Here is a 17,927-nt window from a genome sequence, read left to right as displayed (position 1 = left end):
TTCGCTTTGTGCATTTAACAGTGCTTTCTGTATAGTCCTGTTTCTCCTGTTTGTGTCAACAAGGGGGAAGAAGGAAACGTGTTTTTTAAAAACCACGAGAGTATGCAGGGGGCTCAGAGGAAGGTGTAGGACCTGAAACTACTTCTAAACCGTTTTTAAAATTGATTTCAACCTGATGATGTCCCTTTATGCTAAAAATGTAAGATGTTATTGAGCAGGAATTTCAGTGAAAAAGTAGACATACTCCCTATTTTTTCCTAAATTGATGCACAGTTAAGTACAACAATTAAGATTTTGAACCTTCATTGTGCATATCTCTAAGATGCATTGCTTAAACAGCAGATAGAATCAGCCAATAAATAACATTCTTTGCTCTCCTTGGAGCTGTTTTTTCAAGCACACTCCCAAACTTTTTACCCTCTGCTCCCCCCCAAAAAAGTCATTGTACAGGGTGTCCAAAGTAAACCATCTAGTATCAATAATAGCAGTTGTATGTCTCTTTAATCATAAACTATTTTCCTTCCTGCTTCTCAGCCTGGAAACCTTTCTGCCAGTGGAGCTGATTGTAATGCCAAATGATTTGGGGAAGTTCACAAAGCACGTGAACATCAACACAAATTACTGAGGGGAAAAAAGTATCAAAATACCCATTCTCTAAAGGAGCTCTGTATTAAAGCATAGCGCTGTGATGAAATAATACTCTCTTACTACCTATTGAGTTTAATTTACAAATCCAAACTTTCCACGATGGCTGTCTTTTTTGTGGGGGCATTTTCTGTTGGTCTACACAGCATGAAAATTTCATAGAATCATAGAATATCAGGGTTGGAAGGGACCTCAAGAGGTCATCTAGTCCAACCCGCTGCTCAAAGCAGGACCAATCCCCAAATCCCGAAATAGCCCCTCAAGGATTGAACTCACAACCCTGGGTTTAGCAGGCTAATGCTCAAACCCTCTCTGTCCCCCCTGTTTACAGTTAAGAATTGGTTATATTTTTCTTATGGTACTTTTGAAAAAAAGTGAGAGAGACTTTTTTGTCCCACGCAGACAGTAGTAGTCATCAAACAGGATGTGGCATCTGTGATTACAGCAAGTGTTGTTAAATATCCTGATCTGAGCCTTATAAATTTACCGATGATGGGTAGATGAAAGGGGTGTACTGCTATCATTTGACTTTGGTGACAACCCCTCTTTGTTCTTCCTGTAAATACATTCTTTGTAAACAAATACTTTAACACCCATTGCAATGGGCAGTCTTGGGAGCAGTTCTAGTGAGCACTAAAGTTTGGCTGTGATTTAGTGACTATTTCACTAGGGAGAGCTACCATTTCAAATTGTAATCACAACCAGCATCTGAAAAGATTTACAAAAAGACAAAACAACCATTCTGCCCCCAATCCAAATGTTATTGCTTTCTGAAAATACAGTGCTTTAAGAAATCCCCAGGCTGGAAGTGACTTAAGTATCACAGGTTAGTTCTGGGTCACCTAAATAGCCTTATTGTGATTAGTGCTCTGTAATACTGTGTAAAAGAGTGGTTTGATTCCTAGCTTTGGCTTATTAGACAGGGTTATAGCAATGCTTGTATAGTACCTTTCATCTGAGGATCTCAAAGAGGAAAGACAATATTGAGGTACCAAAATGTTGCTATCCCTATTTTTACAGAGGGGGATAATATCTAAATGCAAATAGACCCAATATTTTCCAATTGTGGAGTCTAATTTTGGGCACCTAATTTAACTTTTTTCAGGGGTATTGAGCATTTTCAGCTCCCAGTGAAGCCAACTAGAGCTTCAGGTGCTCAGCACCCTCTGAAAAATTAGATCTCATCATTCTCTGACTGGAGTTATTTTCTCAAGGTTACACAGCATGGGGAAAAGTTCAGAACAGAACACCAGTCTTGACTGTCTCTTGCTCTGACCACTCGACTGCATGCTATCTTTAGGCTGATTTAGGAGCATTCTTGGTCATAACTAAGATAGAAGAGAAAGTTATAATGTGGGGCCTTAGGGGAGGTATGGCAATAGGTAAATTAGGAGATCAATACAGGAATATGCTCCGACTTCAATGGAAGACTCCCTTCAGAGAGGATTCTTGTAGCATTTTTAGCTAAAATTGTGTGTAATTGAAGAACTGCTCTTAGGGGCTGTACCACTATCAAATATACAGGGTCAGATTAAGGTATAGAGGCTCTATAGGTGCCTGGGGGCTCTGGCTCCTAGAGTCATGTGATTACATCAGACTCTAAGATTTTGGGAGCAGAAAGTATGGGTGGGGGGAGTTTCTAGCCCTCATGTGCAGGAGCTGTGGAGCAACATTTAAAGAGGGGACCCACCCCCACACTGCCCCCTGACCATCCTCTCCCCTCTCACATGCCCTGCCCCAGCGGCCTCACTCCCTATCCCCATGACCTACAAATCTGAGTGAGTGGCATTGTGACCTGGCTTGTGGGATTCCAGCACCACTTGGGTTTGGCCTGGCCAAAAAGTGGTTGGTCCATATCCCGACTGGTCCGCCCAACTCCCTGGCTTGTGTAGATGTGACTGGTGCAGAGAGGCTGAAAGTAACTCTGAGGTGTGACCTGCCCCATCCACCTTGAGGAGTTGTTAATTCCAAATCCCACTGCTCTGTGGGACCACAACAACACCATTGCATCTCTCATGACTCTGTGTGTGGCAGAAGGAGAATGCAATAGGCTCAGCCCCTCCACACATCCCCAAGTCAATTTCCCAGCAGTCATAGCCCAAATATTGAGGGGTCCTTTTGTTGCCACTCACTCTGCTCCTAGGTGATAGAAAGGGACACTATTAAACTGCTCCTACCTCCAGGATGGGGAGACTCCCCAGTCATTCCCAGGTGGGGGAAGAGCTATGGTACCAAGTTTGGGAGATGTAACAGGCCATGTTAGGATGTGCCTAGGGCCCTGTAAAAGTGAAACTCTGCAAAGACAGGGAATCCTCTCTCAATAGCCACATCTCCAGATGAGGGAACAACTCTTAAAAATGGAAACATTCCTATAAGGATGAGTGTGTATATGTTCCACCCCCCTCTACCTTTCCCCCAGAAAGAAACTTCCATTTGGCTCCACCTGTCACTGCACTTGTGAACAAAAGAGATTCTTCCTTGCTTTCCGAGACAGATTGCCATTTTGTTTGATAAGAAAGGTTACTAGTAGCACTGTAACAAAGAGACTTAAAACAGTGTAAAACGTGTCCCTTACCCTCCCTGCCTGCCAAAATAAAAAAATCTACAATCAACTGGAAAGAATCCCCATGGTTTCCCAAAATATAAATCTTCACCAAGGAAGCCTCAAGAACTGCTGGGAGAAAATGGTGTGCGATTTGGACATGTTAGATCATGATGCCATCTATCCTGGTCACCAATCACTATAGTATCTAGGTGTAAATACCTCATTTCATTTGAGCTAGCTGGCACTCATCCCAGGCAGTGATGATTCTGCAGTTTCCCCCTCCTCTTCCTACAACACACTGGTTTTCAAGTAAGCAGTGCTTCTGACTCACTTCTGCTTTACAACGACAAGAAGAAGCTTCTTCCGGTACCACTGATTAATTGTGGTAGCTAGTCAGCCAGCCCTACATTAATAGCAAGATTATGTGATGCTTCTGAGGCTGAATATGACAAACTTCTCTGGATGTGGCTAGGCCAGCATGAAGTATTCTGAGAGCTAGATCGGGTCTGTAGTACATGGTTCAATGCCTCCGTGTTACAGTGGTAGTGAAGTACGCTTAGCCAGTTTTTCTCCAGTTGAACAGCATTTTCCTCTGAAGTCTGGAAAACTGCATCCATTGATATGCTTTTATAACCGATTTCCTGAACAAATGCCTCATGAAACTATACATGCAGGACCAGATGTCTGTGCTTCCTCTACATAAATATAGTACTCTAATTGAAGATCATCCATCCTTTTATACGTGGGATTGATCTGAGCTGCAATTTTTCATCGATGATTAGAATTAAACTTGATAGCTTCTCTTACGGAACACTGAGAAAGTGTATATTTTCTTCTGTAAATAAGAATAAAGTTGAATACAGTCTAAAAAGCTCCAGAGAATATGACATGGAAAAGTACAGTAATTATACTTTTTGTCTTAGAGAGAAATGTGAAAGAAGTTGTTGGAGAATGCAGGCAATAACTATCCGACTTCCTTGTAAAAATGTGACGTGGACTATATTTCTGCCATTACAAAAAAACCAAAAACATCCCCTCCTGCCCCCCCTCCCCTCTCCCCATCAACCACAAATAACCCCAACCTATTTTTTATTATTAAATAAAGAATTAAGTAGGAAATACCAAGAATGGTGTTGGAGGCACTGACAATAAAGCCTGGATTAGTGCTTTCCCCACACCAACAAAAACCAACCAAACAAAACCAGACAGAAGTGTAGCTAGGGTGATCAGATTTCCCAATTTTATAGGGACAGTCCTGATATTTGGGGCTTTGTCTTATATTGGTGCCTAACTACCCCCACCTCCTGTCCTGATTTTTCACACTTGCTGTCTGGTCACTCTAAGTGTAGCAGCTAGGTAGCTTAAGATTCAGCTAACTCCATGGCTACTCGGTTATAACGGATGCTAAGACTTTTAAGTGCGACTAACCCATTTAACCATCAGGATATTGAATAGAAAAAATATGGAGATTCCAAGTGCATGCTTTTGGGGTTTGGTTTGGTTCTAATGATTGCCTTATCTCTTTAGTTGTAATCCCTTTCCCCTGCTACCAACCGGTGCAATGCAATCCAATTGGTTGGCAATCATATTGCAAGCTAAAGAGACTTAGTGCTTTACCAGCGATCCATGGTAAAAGGTTCCTCCAATACTTGTGCGGCAGGTCAGGTTTAAAAGAAGCTGCTCCTTAGAGCAGGGACTGTCTCTTTGTTACATGTTTATACAGAAATGTGGTCTTTGAACCTCTAAGTGCTACTGCACTGTAAACTATAGTGTCTGACTCATAAGGGCAATTTTTCAATTCACTCAGACTGTTGCTGGCGCTTTTTTTTTTATTATTTGCATGTGCCAATTGAACACACATGGGTTTTGCTTGTACATCTACTATTTGGGTGTAAAAGTGATAGTACACAAATCATGGAGTGATGAGGGTGGCAATGGCTTTAATGGACAGGGTAACTTCCTCCCCATCTGTGGCTATCTGATCTGACTAGCAACAGCTGGGATGAAAGGCCGCAGCTTGGTCAGAAGAGAGTGGCAGCCAGAGAGGCTGGGGATCACCCTCATGGGAAGCTTCTCAGACACAGCTGGCGAGGAGCTGCCTAAGGCACAGGCCCAACAAGTGCACCAGGAGTGGGGTCAGATACATGGGAACAGCTAAGTGGCTTGCTTTCCCTCTACTACACAAAGTGAGGGAATGGACCGAACTTACTAAGTCCCTTGTAATAGACCCCTAGCTTACAATAACAGCAGGGGTTAAAGAGGAGTCAGCATAGGTTGGCAAACTGAAAGGCCAATGTATCCTCAATGGTCGCATAAGTAGAGAGGAGGGGAACGGCACCCCCTCACACCTGCATACTCAAGTTGTTTGGGTGAACAAAGAGGTGTGTATAGAAATGGAGAGCAGGTTGAGGCCCCTTTGAAAATGGGACCCGTATAACTTCAGTAAAGAGAGATTTATTCGCAATTCAGACCATTAAGTTCATAATGTCCTAGTCAGCACTGTTAAGATCGACCTGGTAGACTAAAACACCCTATCTCTAGTTTTAACATCAGTTATTTCAAGGTATTTATTTGATACCATGGATTTTCTTTTTAAATTACTGATTCTCGTGTAAAAAGAAAAGGAGGACTTGTGGCACCTTAGAGGCTAACAAATTTATTTGAGCATAAGCTTTCGTGAGCTACAGCTCACTTCATTGGATGCATTCCCGATATATTTTAGTAATCTTTGGGGGCTGTGTCTGGATTGTTTTTTTGCCATGGGGAAGAAATATACAGAGTGAAAAAATAACTGTTCATAAATTAGGGGTCCCTGTACTTCTTGGCATCCATTTCAGTTACTTTGGGCTATATCCCTGCTCAGTTATATTGGTATAAATCCAGAGTAAGTCCAATGGTCTTACCCCAGAATTACAAAAGCATGACTGAAATAAAATTTTTCCTTGAAAGTTTCAGTGAACATGAAACCTGGCTGATACTGAACATCACATTCCGACATATGTTTGTTTACACAGTGTATGTTAAACAATAAGAAAGGGTAGTGTGGGGTATGGAAAAGTCTCTTTAGTTACCCATATTGGTAAAAGAACTTCCCTAGTAGAAAGTCACATTTCCTAGCCTTGTGTTCATATATAATGAAAGAGTCTCATGCCCTACATAACTGATGCAAACTAGCTGAGCTAAGAATGCTGAGAGATCCTCAAATTTGAATTTCAAACTGACTCTAATTTTTTCTTCTTCTGAATTTTAAGAGTTTTAAATGAATCCTCTCGCCAACCACTGGTGTTTCTCCTTTTCATCTTGGGGTGAAATGGAGTCAATATGGATTTGGGTTTTTTTATTTTAAAAAAATAATCCAAACCTAAGAGACTGGCCCAAGCCATGGAGTTTGGATCTGGACTGAAACTTCTCTGAAAAGGTTGGGCAGATAAGAAGGGGAGGGGAGATTCGGAGTCCCAGTTGAGTCATTACCTTTTAGCATTGACGATTCAAAATGCTGTTTATCTAGATCTGAAGATTCACCTGTGGAACTGCAATGACATTATTAATGAACATAACTGCAATAAGAAAAGTAGCTTGTATACACAGCACTTGCAATTCAATAACTGCATTCCCTCTTCTTCTCAGAACTTGGTATTTGCAGTGCTCTTCATGCCTGACACTTCAAATGCCCCAGAATGGAATCTATGGAAGAAGAAAGCATTGGAGGATACTCCTCTGAGAGTAGTTACACTGAAGGCAAGGAAGAGCCCCTGAGAAGTCCAACAGTCGAGCAGGTCAGGCTTCTTTTGGGTTTGAGGCTCACAGCATTGTGGTTGGGCGAGGAATTTGTGGTTAAAGTAGCTTGGCCTTGCTAGGACTGGCTGAGGAATAAGAGCAGGTTTTTCATAATAATTTAGGTGTTAAGCCACCACTTGCCATCTGCTGTTTCCTCCCTTAACAAGCCCCTACTGTGGCTTGTTTACCTTAATTGTAGTTTAGTGGCATTTCTCCCAATGTAACTCTGTCATACTCAACAATTTATGATGCAATCACCAGCCTTCCAGCTGTGGACTGGATTGGGCCCATTACAGCCCATCTGTGGCCAGAGAGATTTGTGGTAAGCAACCAGCCCAGGGAGCAAGTTAACAAGACCCAAAACTCAGCCCTAGAGTGTATATGTAGAGGACCATCCTTAGATAACCCTAACACAAGGGGGAATGTACCTAGGTATAGAAAAGTGTAGTCTCTTAGTTTTTATGAAACATTGAACTTGTTTTCATAGTAATTCAAACAAACTCGGGGAAATAAAAAGAATATTTTTCAATACCATTTTTGGGATATTCAGTCACTTTTTTCCCCCTGGCATTTCAATCCAGTGGTAATTTCATGTTAGGAGGTTGAATTACCAAAAGTAATACTTAAATGGGCCATGACTCATGATGCAAGGTTTTTAAAACCTAATTTTAATGTATAGTAGCAGGTTCATTTTGCCCTGCTACATCCATTTCAGATTTCTCTTTGCTCAGGGCATATAATATTACAAGACCTGTCTCAGTGAGGCTATGAAACCCTTAGTAGTAACCTTTCAAGCCTGGAAATCTGGCAGATTTTGGTGACTTGCACTGCTCCATTCAAGGAACTTTGTTGCTCTTAGGATATGGAGCCACACATCAATATTTGACATGACTGAGACCAAAAGAGTATTTTGGTTTCAGCTCATTTATAAAAGCAAGCTCAGTGCAAAAATGTTTACTGTAAGCTACTATGATGAGAGAAGTGAGATCCCATCAACGTTAATGTTCAGGACTGGAGCAGTTAAGTTGGATAAAAAAAAACAACCCCAAAGAGACTTTTCAATCATGCTTACAAACATCTCACCAAGGCACTCACTCTTGATCATAGTACTATCAAAAAAACGAATGGCAAAGTGTGAAGAGAAATGAAAAGCATCAAGGATCACTGGGGAAGAATATTGTAAGGAGTTATATGAGATAATCTAAGGTGTGTTCCAGAATGCACCTAGAATATCAAGGCTGTCTGCAAGTACTGATTACACAGCCATAAAGAAATTCTTGTGGACAGAGACTGAAAGTAACATATAAGGAGGAATAAAAGTTCAACCTAGAAAGGTCCATGATTTCAAAGGGGTAATGATCTTACTGGAGGAAGTATGACCATGGGACTGAAAATTAGGTCTGGGATATGTGTTCTGATCTTGGGCAAGTCACTTAAATATTTATCTCATTTTCCCCTTCAAAATGCTGCCTTGTCTCTCAGAGGGAAGGAGAATGGGAGAGGGGGAAGTAGTTGTGAGGCTTAATACATTTTAATGTTTGAAAGTTGATTTGAGATACTTTGACAAAAGCTGTTCCAGAACTACCGAATAATACCTATAGCAAAAGCATAGTATATGCTGCTATGATTGAGTTAATAAGAGGACTGGAAAGCATGCTTGTCTTTGAAAAAATCTGCCAAAGCATTTGGGGAAGATTGGTGTAAATCAAACTATGATGATGATGATTCCTAAGAAAGAGTTTAAGGAGATGAGAAGGCTGGACAGATGTTATATATGTTACACAAGGGAATGGAATTCCTGCTAACCGCTCTTCTGGATCCCAACAAGAGCAAGATTTGGGATCACTTTCTGTGCAAGTATTTTGGTGGAAAAGGCAAAAGTAATTAAATGACCTGCCTTTACATGAGTTTCCTAAATTATGAAAGTGTTTTTGACTAAGACTGTATCCACAAATATATGCTGTAAGGTCTGACATACCCTTTATAATCTTTACAATAAGATTTGTGAGTCTGTCTCTGTGATTCCAAGCAGTAATAGTGTAATACCAGGATGACAATTTCAAGAATACTATAAATATCTGAATCCTGGGTTGTATCTTGCTGCTGTATACAAAATATTATCTTGCTGTTGCATGCAAAACATATTCTTCCATCATGTTTTCCTCATTATTGGTACACATCATGCTGAATGATCAAGGCAGACATTAGCTATAGTAACAATTACATGTTTGCCTCACAGAACCATGTCAGTTCACCTTCCAGTTTTAAGCAACTGTATGAGTGGAAACTGATCCAGTGAAGAGCCCAACAGTGTTTTCTGCAAGAAAACCCTTAAGCTTTGCATTTTCCCTGCTGGTGATGTAGGATACCAGACAATTCATGTTATGCTATGAATGCAACTTGCCTTGTATTAGTTAGAATAAATGCCTACATCTCTCTACCACACATATGAACACCCATTGCTAGAACTTGTCTGCATACTTCCTTAAACTGGAATTTAATTGCTTTGTGTTTTTAAGGTTCTGTGCACCAATATATGACCCACAATCCATGTCACTGATATTAAGAATGAAATATTTCACTTTCTTCCGAATCACATTTGGGACGTTGGAAAAAGAGGGTTTTGTACAGAGTAAATGGAGGTATCGCTGCTAACAGGGAAGGAAATCAATTACTCTTCGCTCAGAAGCATTACCTTGCGAGTGCAACTATTTAATGTCTCCTTTTTGAATAGCTTTGAAAGTGCAAGATACAAACATAGATCTAATTGTTGCTGCAGTTCCCACTTCCTACCTTGATCTGGCTCATGGGTGAACTAATATTTGAGAAGTATACATTATGCAATATTTCAGCATAAATAATTGCATCCAAAAAACTATGTTAAAAGAACACAGAGATTACAAAGTTGAACACTCAGATGTTAGGAAATGCCAGGATTCAGGTTGCCCATGCCACCTTAATTTGGCCCCTTGTATCACAATGCATATGCAGCCTTTAATTACACAAAAACATACTATTATTTTCCACAAGATCCCTGTCTTGTGTGGTGTGCAGGATGGATGAATAGTGCACTGGGAATGAATCAGGGTTATTGTGTAGTGAATGAGACTGCTGTCTGCAAGACTTCTTGTTGCAAAAGGTGTATGGTGAACATGGCAGGGGACTGCAGGAAGAGAAAGGATTGGCTCATGGTTAAGGCAGTTGGATACCATCCTGGGGGACTGGATTCTATCCCGGCCTCTGCCACAGAGTTTTGGTGCGATGCTGAGCAAATCCCTTAAACTAAATATTCATAGTCACTGATTATGTGTTCCTTGTGTTTCTGGTTGCCCAATTTGAGACATCTAGGGCCAGAGTAACAGAACTGCTGAATGATCGTAACTAACTGAAGTTGATCAGAGCCATGCTTTAAACATATAAAAGTGCTATAAAAACACCAAGTACTCTGAAAAATCAGGCTCTAAGTGCCTTAAATTGGGCATCCAAAATTAGTGGACATGTGACAATTTTGGTCTTAATCCCTCTGTGCCTCAGTTCTCCATCTGTAAAAATGGCAACAATCCCTCCTATTTTCACTGGGATATTGTGAAGATAAATTCATTAATGTTTGTGAAGCACTCCAATGCTATAGTGCACCACAGAAATGGCTAGGAAGGGTTTGAATGGTGTGTATTTAAATAAGGCCTGAGGCCACACACTGAAAGTGGAGGATAAAAAAAAAATCGAATACATACCCATTCACTGAATAAGCCTTGGGTCCTATGGAAAAGTAGTGTGTGTTCATGAAACTAAAGACAGTATCATAAAACAAGGGAGTTGAATTATGTGTAAATCTGACATTTATTAACTTTTGAGTGTTTGACTTTAAAATCTTAATGTTCTTTTTTTAATGTAATTTTTTAATGTAGTTTGATTTAAAAAAAAAAAAGAACCAACACACCTCCAATTAGCAGCAGCAGAGCTGCAGAATCCTGGTACCATGCCGCAGAATTTAGGTCCAGCGTCCTACAGCAGTGCTTCTCAAGCTAGCTGATGTGGGGGACCGGCAATTTTTTTTCCAATGTGCGCACAGACTGGCAGCTGATGGCTCGTGGACTGGCACCGGTCCACGGACCACCACTTTGAGTAGCGCTGTCCTACAGAGTGCCCCATGCCTCAACTGTAATCTACTTGGTTTAGTATGTCTGAGTGTCTCTCACGCAAGTGGCTGGCCCCAATGAGGAGGACAGTCTGCTTTTTACTTACTACTGAAGAAGTTACTAGGATGGCTCTAGTGGTAAGTGTAATAGTGCCATTGCCATGTTACAGGGGTACATATAACCTTTTGCTAACCTAACCCATGCCCTGTGACTGAGGCCAAGAAATAAAGATTAGTCTCTTACCAGCTTTCTTGTGTGGCACAACCTTGTTACCTAGGGGATTGTACCTTTGACGTGGTGAAGGTCCCAAATTTTATGACTAACTGAGTCAGGCCAGTCTGAAGCAATCTGATGTACAGAAACATGCATGTGGGCTTGTGAAAGTATTTAGCCACCAGAGGGCTGTGTGGCCACAATTTTTTGGCAGGTTCTTGGCCCTTTATTGGTTCAAATGATCCAGTCACTTGACTCAAGTGGGTGAATGGGTCTGTGTGCGTAAAGAGATTTGACTCTGAAATGAGTAACCAACTTTTCTTACGTCTCTGCTCTGTTCCTAGAAAACCCCCAGTAAGCCCGATTGTGGCTTACTTCTCTTTCCTAAATTCTTCAAAACCCCAGTTTGGTAGTCAGCACCTTCTAACGTAAGCTATATAAAGGTGGTACCATTGTGTAGCGAATGCAAACCTGCCTTGCACCATAACCAATCCTAAAGTGTACTCGCAAAGTAATGAGGATCCAAACTAATCTGGGTGACGTGGGGGTAATATAAATCTCAGTTCATACGCTTGTCTGTTATGCCCAGTGAAGGGATTCTGTATACTATCCAAAATGAACCATTCCATGGAGGAGTGGGTAACTTGGGGCATGTATAGGCCCTTGTCTGCAATGAATAGCTGTTTGATAGTAGCATGCATAGATCTGATTACTCTTCCCACACTGGAGATGGGCACAGAAAGTGGGGGGGGGGGGGGAAAGAACGGTGATGCTTTTACTATATTTGAAAGAAACAAAATATTATTTTTTAAAGAGAAGCAAGGAGCCTTCATTTTGTTATCTGGACTATTTGGGAGGGGAAGGGTAGCTATTTAAGTAGACAACAGATGTGGTTACTACTACCCCTGGATAGACAAACGAACTTTTTAGACTTTAGTCATCCTCTCCCTTTTCCAATTACTCATGTGGATTTACATATCTGCCAACATTTCAGATCCATAAATAAGGCCACTAGAGGGAAAAGTTTTAAATCCTTTGATGCACACTGGGCTAATAGAAGACTTCGGAGGAAAAGGGGACATTCAGCATATAGGAACAGGCATAAAATTGGTGCCATTTCGTCTCCTGGGTTGGAGGAGCTGAAAGTTTGCTCAACCGTGATAAATCAGTGCAACTGGCTGTGTTGTTCTCACATGTTAAATTATGTCCTGGCTGATGGCGATGATGAGTGTGTGTGGCTTGGAAAGGGTGTGGATGTTGTTGCATGTGCCTTAAAAATGTATGCTCCCAGCTGCAGTTGTGCGCCGGGGCGCTGAAGCTAGTGTTTTTTCTGTGTCTCCAGGGCAGGGTTTAGCGCGGCTGGCTCCGTGTCACACACAGATGTGACTCTTGTCTTCCCCCGGCAAACGTACAACCGGGACGGCTCCCGCCTCCCCCCCACAAAAAAAAAAAAAAAAAAAAAAGCCTTAAAAAAAAAAAAGTCTCCAGCTCCCACACCCAGCAGCGGCAGAGCCCCGGGAGCTGATGGAACTGGTTGGGGGGGCGCAGGAAATCGGGACCACGAGCAAAAACTTCAGCGCTGCCTAACTTTTCTCTTCCCTTTTAACGCGCTTTTCGGGGACTTTCTCCCATTTTCCTTCGGGTTGCGTCTGCTTTTTTTTTTTCTTCTCACCCCCCCCCCCCCCTTTCCCTTCCCTCTCGCTCTCCAGCGGCGGCTGGACGCCTGGAGCTGATAAGGAAGAGGAGAAGCAGCCGCAGGAGAGCTCGCCGCCGCGGCGAGGGGGAACCGGCCAGAGGGGGAAGAGAGCCCGAGCCCGAGCACACGCGCGGCGAGGTCGGCTCGCAATAAAGCTCGCCGGGGCTGCTCGGCTTTTTTGACAGCTGGGCTCGAGGGGCCTCGGTGGGACACCTCTCCCCCCCACCCCCGCCCGGGTTTGCACTTGCCCCCCCTCCCCTCCCTGCCCCAAGAGCCATGCAAAGCGGCTGAGGGTTAAAGGGGAGCAAGGAAGCAACATAGTCCTTTCCGATCCCCTGGCAAATCCTCCCTCCCCTTCCAGCCAAACAACCCAACAACAACAAACCAACCTGTGGAGGCTTCAGACCCAAACCTGGGTCCCTCCCGCCCCCACAGCAGCTCGCTGTTGAAAGGTCTGTCTCGCTGCTGCTGAAGTTTTGGGGGCTGAAGGTTTGAAGAGCTCGAGAGACTTCCCCCCTCCCCCGTTTCTTGTTTTTTTTTGTTTTTAGTTCAAATCACCTGAAGGCTTGAGAGTGAGCGGGAGTGGGGGTGGGGTGGGGGGCAGAGAAAGAGGAAAACCGAGGCGAGCAGAGAGAGCCCAGAGGCAGAAGGAAGGGGCTGGTGCAGGCAAGGCTGCTGAGAGGAGATCAAAAGACAGGGGGTGCACTTGACAACCAGCATGCAGAGATGGTAAGAAGTTTCCAACAGCTTTTCGGTTTCATTCTAGCCTTTACTTTTTATTTTGTTGTTAATACATTGTGCAGTAACCAAAACAGCCCGGCTCGGGAGCGTGTTCCAACAAACAGCTGGGGGCGGAGGGGGGGGGGGGAGACATGTGCTACGTTGAAATAATGATTTAAGTTCTCCCAAACTTTCAGGCAGTTTGGGATGGGATGGCCACAGGATTTTGCTGCTACTTTCCTTCTACCAAAGGTGAGGGGATAATGTTTTGTGTGGTTTTTTTTTTTTTCAAAAGTTTCCGGGGGGGGGGGTGAGATTGAATTAGACGGACTGTGGGGTGAGCTTCTTTTGGAAACCACCCTCTGCTTGGAAATGAGTAACGTTTGCACACCACGTAAAGGTCACCTTTGAAAGTGGGAGAAGAGGGGATGGGGGTGGGGGGCGAGGGTGAGAGAGAAACAGCGCCTGAGGCAGGGAGACAGAAGTGTAAATCCACCTTCCATCAGTAACTCTTTCTTCTCTTTTGCTTGTGCATGTGCTTGCAGTTTACACCTTTCCCATCAGCAGTTGTGCCCAGAACTTGTAGGGAAATATTGATGTGCTCACTGGAAGAGGGAAAACAGCTTTCAGAGCATGTTTGCCGGCTCTCCTGTGAGTAGATGAAACGAGGCCAGTTCTTTTACACCAGGATTTTAGGAAACAGGTTTTTTGTTTTAATGAAAAACATATTTACATTAAAAATAAAAACCGAGATGACTCAGGATCTCAATTTGTTGAAGTCCTCTCGCCTGGGCTGTGGTGTGAGGATACCTTTACAGCTGCAAGGAACAAGCACGTTTTAGGAAGCAAATGTATATGAAGCTTGACAGTGATATTTCTTGGGTTAAAAAGTATAGTTCGTTCAGCTAGTGAGGAGCAGGGACCAGCCCATATTGAATAAAGTGGTGTGTTGCTTGACCACTCCCATGCTTTTAGTAAGCTTCCACAGTAAATTGCTATTGTTTACCCACACTTGGGGATTGGATGTACTGTGGAGATGGGATAGTATCTATAAAAAGGGGGGTGGGGAGGAGAGGAATGAGACAGAGGGTTAGTATTTTTTCCATTCCTTCCTTAATGTGGCATGTCTTATTTCAGTGATGAAAGCCACAATTCTTGGAGTGTAGGAAATGCCACTGTTAAATGCAGGCAACAACAAAACCCCACCGAAAACCAGGCTGGGGAGGGGAAAAAAGCGGCATGTGCCCAGGACTGGTTACAGCAACAGGGACAGAAATTAAAGTGGTTTTGAAAGCAGCATGCAAATTATGATGATTCCCATTTACCCCAGAGTCAAGCTGTTGTAAAATTGATGCACAAAAGACATGTAATAATCTGGCGTACTCAGGATTAAAGTGGCAGAGTGTCTTTTTTGTTGCTGTTGTTCAACCAACAGTTAAAATGTCTTTTAAGTAAGCAGTCAAAGCAAAATATTACATGTTTCTCCTTTAAACTTGTGTGTCCTTCAGACATGGAAGCTAATTAAATGTTCGAAGACAGGAGAGGACTTTATTTTTCATTATAGTATCTTCCATATACCATCTATATTATCGCTCATCTCATAGTCAGGAATTACTTTTAAAATAGGGTAAGCATTTTTCGTCAGTAATTATAGAGTTCATTTCAGACAATAATATTTAATAAGCCTGATCAGCAGATACTGCTTAAGAATACCAAGTCCCTGAAAAAGTATGTGTAACTTTCCTTTCCCTTAAAAATTGGAGAAATCTTCAGTCTTATATTTAATGAGGCATAAGTCCTCGGTGTTACACTAGTTTCATTTTAAGCTGTCCAGCATTAATGAACCTTCTAGCTGTATGTATGTTCTTCTTTAAATTCCTGAAAAGCATGAGATTTAAAAATCAGATCACTAGATCTTTTGCAAGTTATTTATTTGGTAATTTTACATGATTCAGATGCAGGATAATATGAATGTTAACTTTTGTACTTATTTGCTATGAGAGAAGTTAGAAACTGCTTTTCAGACCCCAAAATATGAACTGTTCGGTATGCACAATGCTTAAACACAAAACAGAAGGGTTCTGGTTTAGTCTATTAGTTTTAAAAAAAATTGTTAAAATATTTTAGGTGGACAAATCTAGGAGATGTATGTGTTTGTTCACACTGTTTGAGTTTTTATACTTGAAGTGTATGTGACAGATGGAGATATGCGATTACATATAACAGAAGCAGTAAAGGAACAGACAAAAGCAGAGCTGACTATTTCTGTATTAAAATGTAAGTGCTACAGTTTGACTTTTCAAATGAGTTTTTGCGTTCAGTGCTTTACATAACATTTTGTCCTAATCTTGCTTGCTGTCAGGGATGTTTCATGGTTGTGCAATTGCTGCAGTCAAGAATGCCAATTTGCATTCCAGGAGTGTCATTTGATTACTTTTATCTGCACAGCTCCAAGACTGGCCCAGACCTCTCATTTCATCTTGCCATGTCACGAGTCAATGCTGTGTCGTCTTTTCAAAAATCTGCCTGATTTAGACAAGAAAGAAAAGTACTTTCATGTTGCAGCCGCACTCCCCTGCTAACTTGTCAGCAGCAGGATGTGATTCGCTTGGGCCCAGAAGAATGGTACAGAGATGAGGGTTAGGCGGTTCAATAAGCCCGTGGACAGGTAGTGTGTGACATCCCAAGAGAGCTTAAGTTAATGAAGAACAGGTCTGCTTAGTTCTCCACACTCTGACCTCGTGCTGTCCCCACAGTTTTCTCATTTGATCTTTCCCAGCAAATTGATCTTTTCTTGTATTTTCTTGCCTTCCAAGTTAGTCCTTATGGGACTGAAATTAGCAGAGCAACTTAAGTTGGATAATACAGCTGTTCAGAAAAGAAGAAATTGGACACGAGCTCAGAAGGGGGAAGGGGAAGAAAGCTATTCTTTTTGTTGTTGTTACTGAGAATTTTTTTTATTTTATTTTAAAGGACTTCAAAATAGGCAGTAGCTTGGAAGTTCACTTTTTTTTTCATTTTAATCTTTCTGGATGGTCTTTTTGCACGTTTGTTTTTTCTAAGCGTACATATTTGAGACAAATAACTTAGCAGTATATAGTACACGTTTGTTTTAGTATTTGTCAGCTGAACTTGTTAGAAATGATTTGCTAGTCTATAATGAGGCTTTTACAGTTACAGTGAGACATGCTAAATATCAATTGCACATGCACTACATTATTTATAGTCTGCCAAATAAGTATAATTCCATAGTATCCAATACTGAAATGCAGAAGAGATTAAACAATAAAAGCCATTACAAATGCTATATGTAAATATTGTGGTAGGTGAAAATATAGTTTGCAAGTTAGCACCCACATTAATAGTTTTCTGGAATACAAGCTCATGGAAACAACATTGTTTTTGAATTAAGGTACGCTATGTTTAAAAACTGGGGTCTAAAATAGGGGGTATAGTATTACTTTGTCTAAGTATCTTTGTTTTATTTTTTCACTGCATGTAATGGTTGAAATGTATTTTAATACATACATGACTAACTTGTCACATAGAGTGTAAGGTTTCAGGTTAGAATTTTTTAAGTTGGAAGTGATGAAGAGATTCTTTAGTTTGCTGCATAATAATAAGTAATATTTAACTTTCTGGGTTTCATAGCAGATGTTCTCATTTATCATCCACATCTTTGCAAGATGTAGTATTGAAAACATTGCTGAATAAAAACAAAAACACTTATCTAAGGGAAATGCTGCACGCTCTCTCTCTCTATTGCTTTTTAAAATGGAAAGGAAATGGAAAGGATCATTGGTTAGTTAAACTCCTCTCTGCAGAGCTACTGGGAGCCTCTTGATTTTATTAGATATGCCTAAGGTTTAAAAAAATGAAAACATACTCAGAAAAATTGAATGGTTATGAAAAGAAGTTAGTAATCAACATAGATCTAGTGTTTAGGCTTTGGGGATGACTTTATTGTGTTTTAGGTGTGATGTATGTGCATATCAATAGGATTTGCAGTTGACTCCTATAACTCTCAACAACTGGTTTTAATTTTCAGAAAATTAAATTGAAGTCCAACTAAAATGCATTTGAGACATTGAATTTATAAAACAAACTTCCATTTTTTTATTATTTTTATTATTATTTTAATTGAACGGGTCTTTGAAGAAGTCCCTTTCACACATTGGACACCGGCCTTCAA

The 17,927-nt window shown here is 41.4% G+C and overlaps 1 protein-coding gene and 1 long non-coding RNA gene across 5 annotated transcripts in view; one reads left to right on the top strand and one right to left on the bottom strand.

The window, feature by feature from the left end:
- LOC125636945 (uncharacterized) overlaps positions 1 to 13,490 on the bottom strand; it is a 35,503-nt gene extending 22,013 nt beyond the window's left edge. Inside the window, exons 1-2 of the long non-coding RNA XR_007356781.2 lie at positions 13,405 to 13,490; positions 6,662 to 6,720 (exon numbers count right to left, since the gene is read on the bottom strand). This is a non-coding gene — a long non-coding RNA (uncharacterized LOC125636945). The remainder of the gene's footprint in view (positions 1 to 6,661; positions 6,721 to 13,404) is intronic.
- A 105-nt stretch (positions 13,491 to 13,595) lies between these two features.
- BNC2 (basonuclin zinc finger protein 2) overlaps positions 13,596 to 17,927 on the top strand; it is a 400,292-nt gene continuing 395,960 nt past the window's right edge. For 3 of the 4 annotated variants that reach the window (XM_075128811.1, XM_075128814.1, XM_075128815.1), the window contains exons 1-2: positions 13,596 to 13,744; positions 13,933 to 13,987. In XM_075128811.1, the coding sequence (XP_074984912.1) occupies positions 13,734 to 13,744; positions 13,933 to 13,987 (66 nt within the window). In that variant the 5' untranslated portion in view covers positions 13,596 to 13,733. The remainder of the gene's footprint in view (positions 13,745 to 13,932; positions 13,988 to 17,927) is intronic. The other variant, XM_048850870.2, reaches the window with a different exon arrangement.

The sequence above is a fragment of the Caretta caretta genome, chromosome 5 (genome assembly GCF_965140235.1).
Source record: "Caretta caretta isolate rCarCar2 chromosome 5, rCarCar1.hap1, whole genome shotgun sequence".
Classification (NCBI taxonomy): Eukaryota; Metazoa; Chordata; order Testudines; family Cheloniidae; genus Caretta; species Caretta caretta.
Note: the sequence above shows the minus strand (reverse complement) of the source record. Positions and strands in the feature narration are given on the sequence as shown.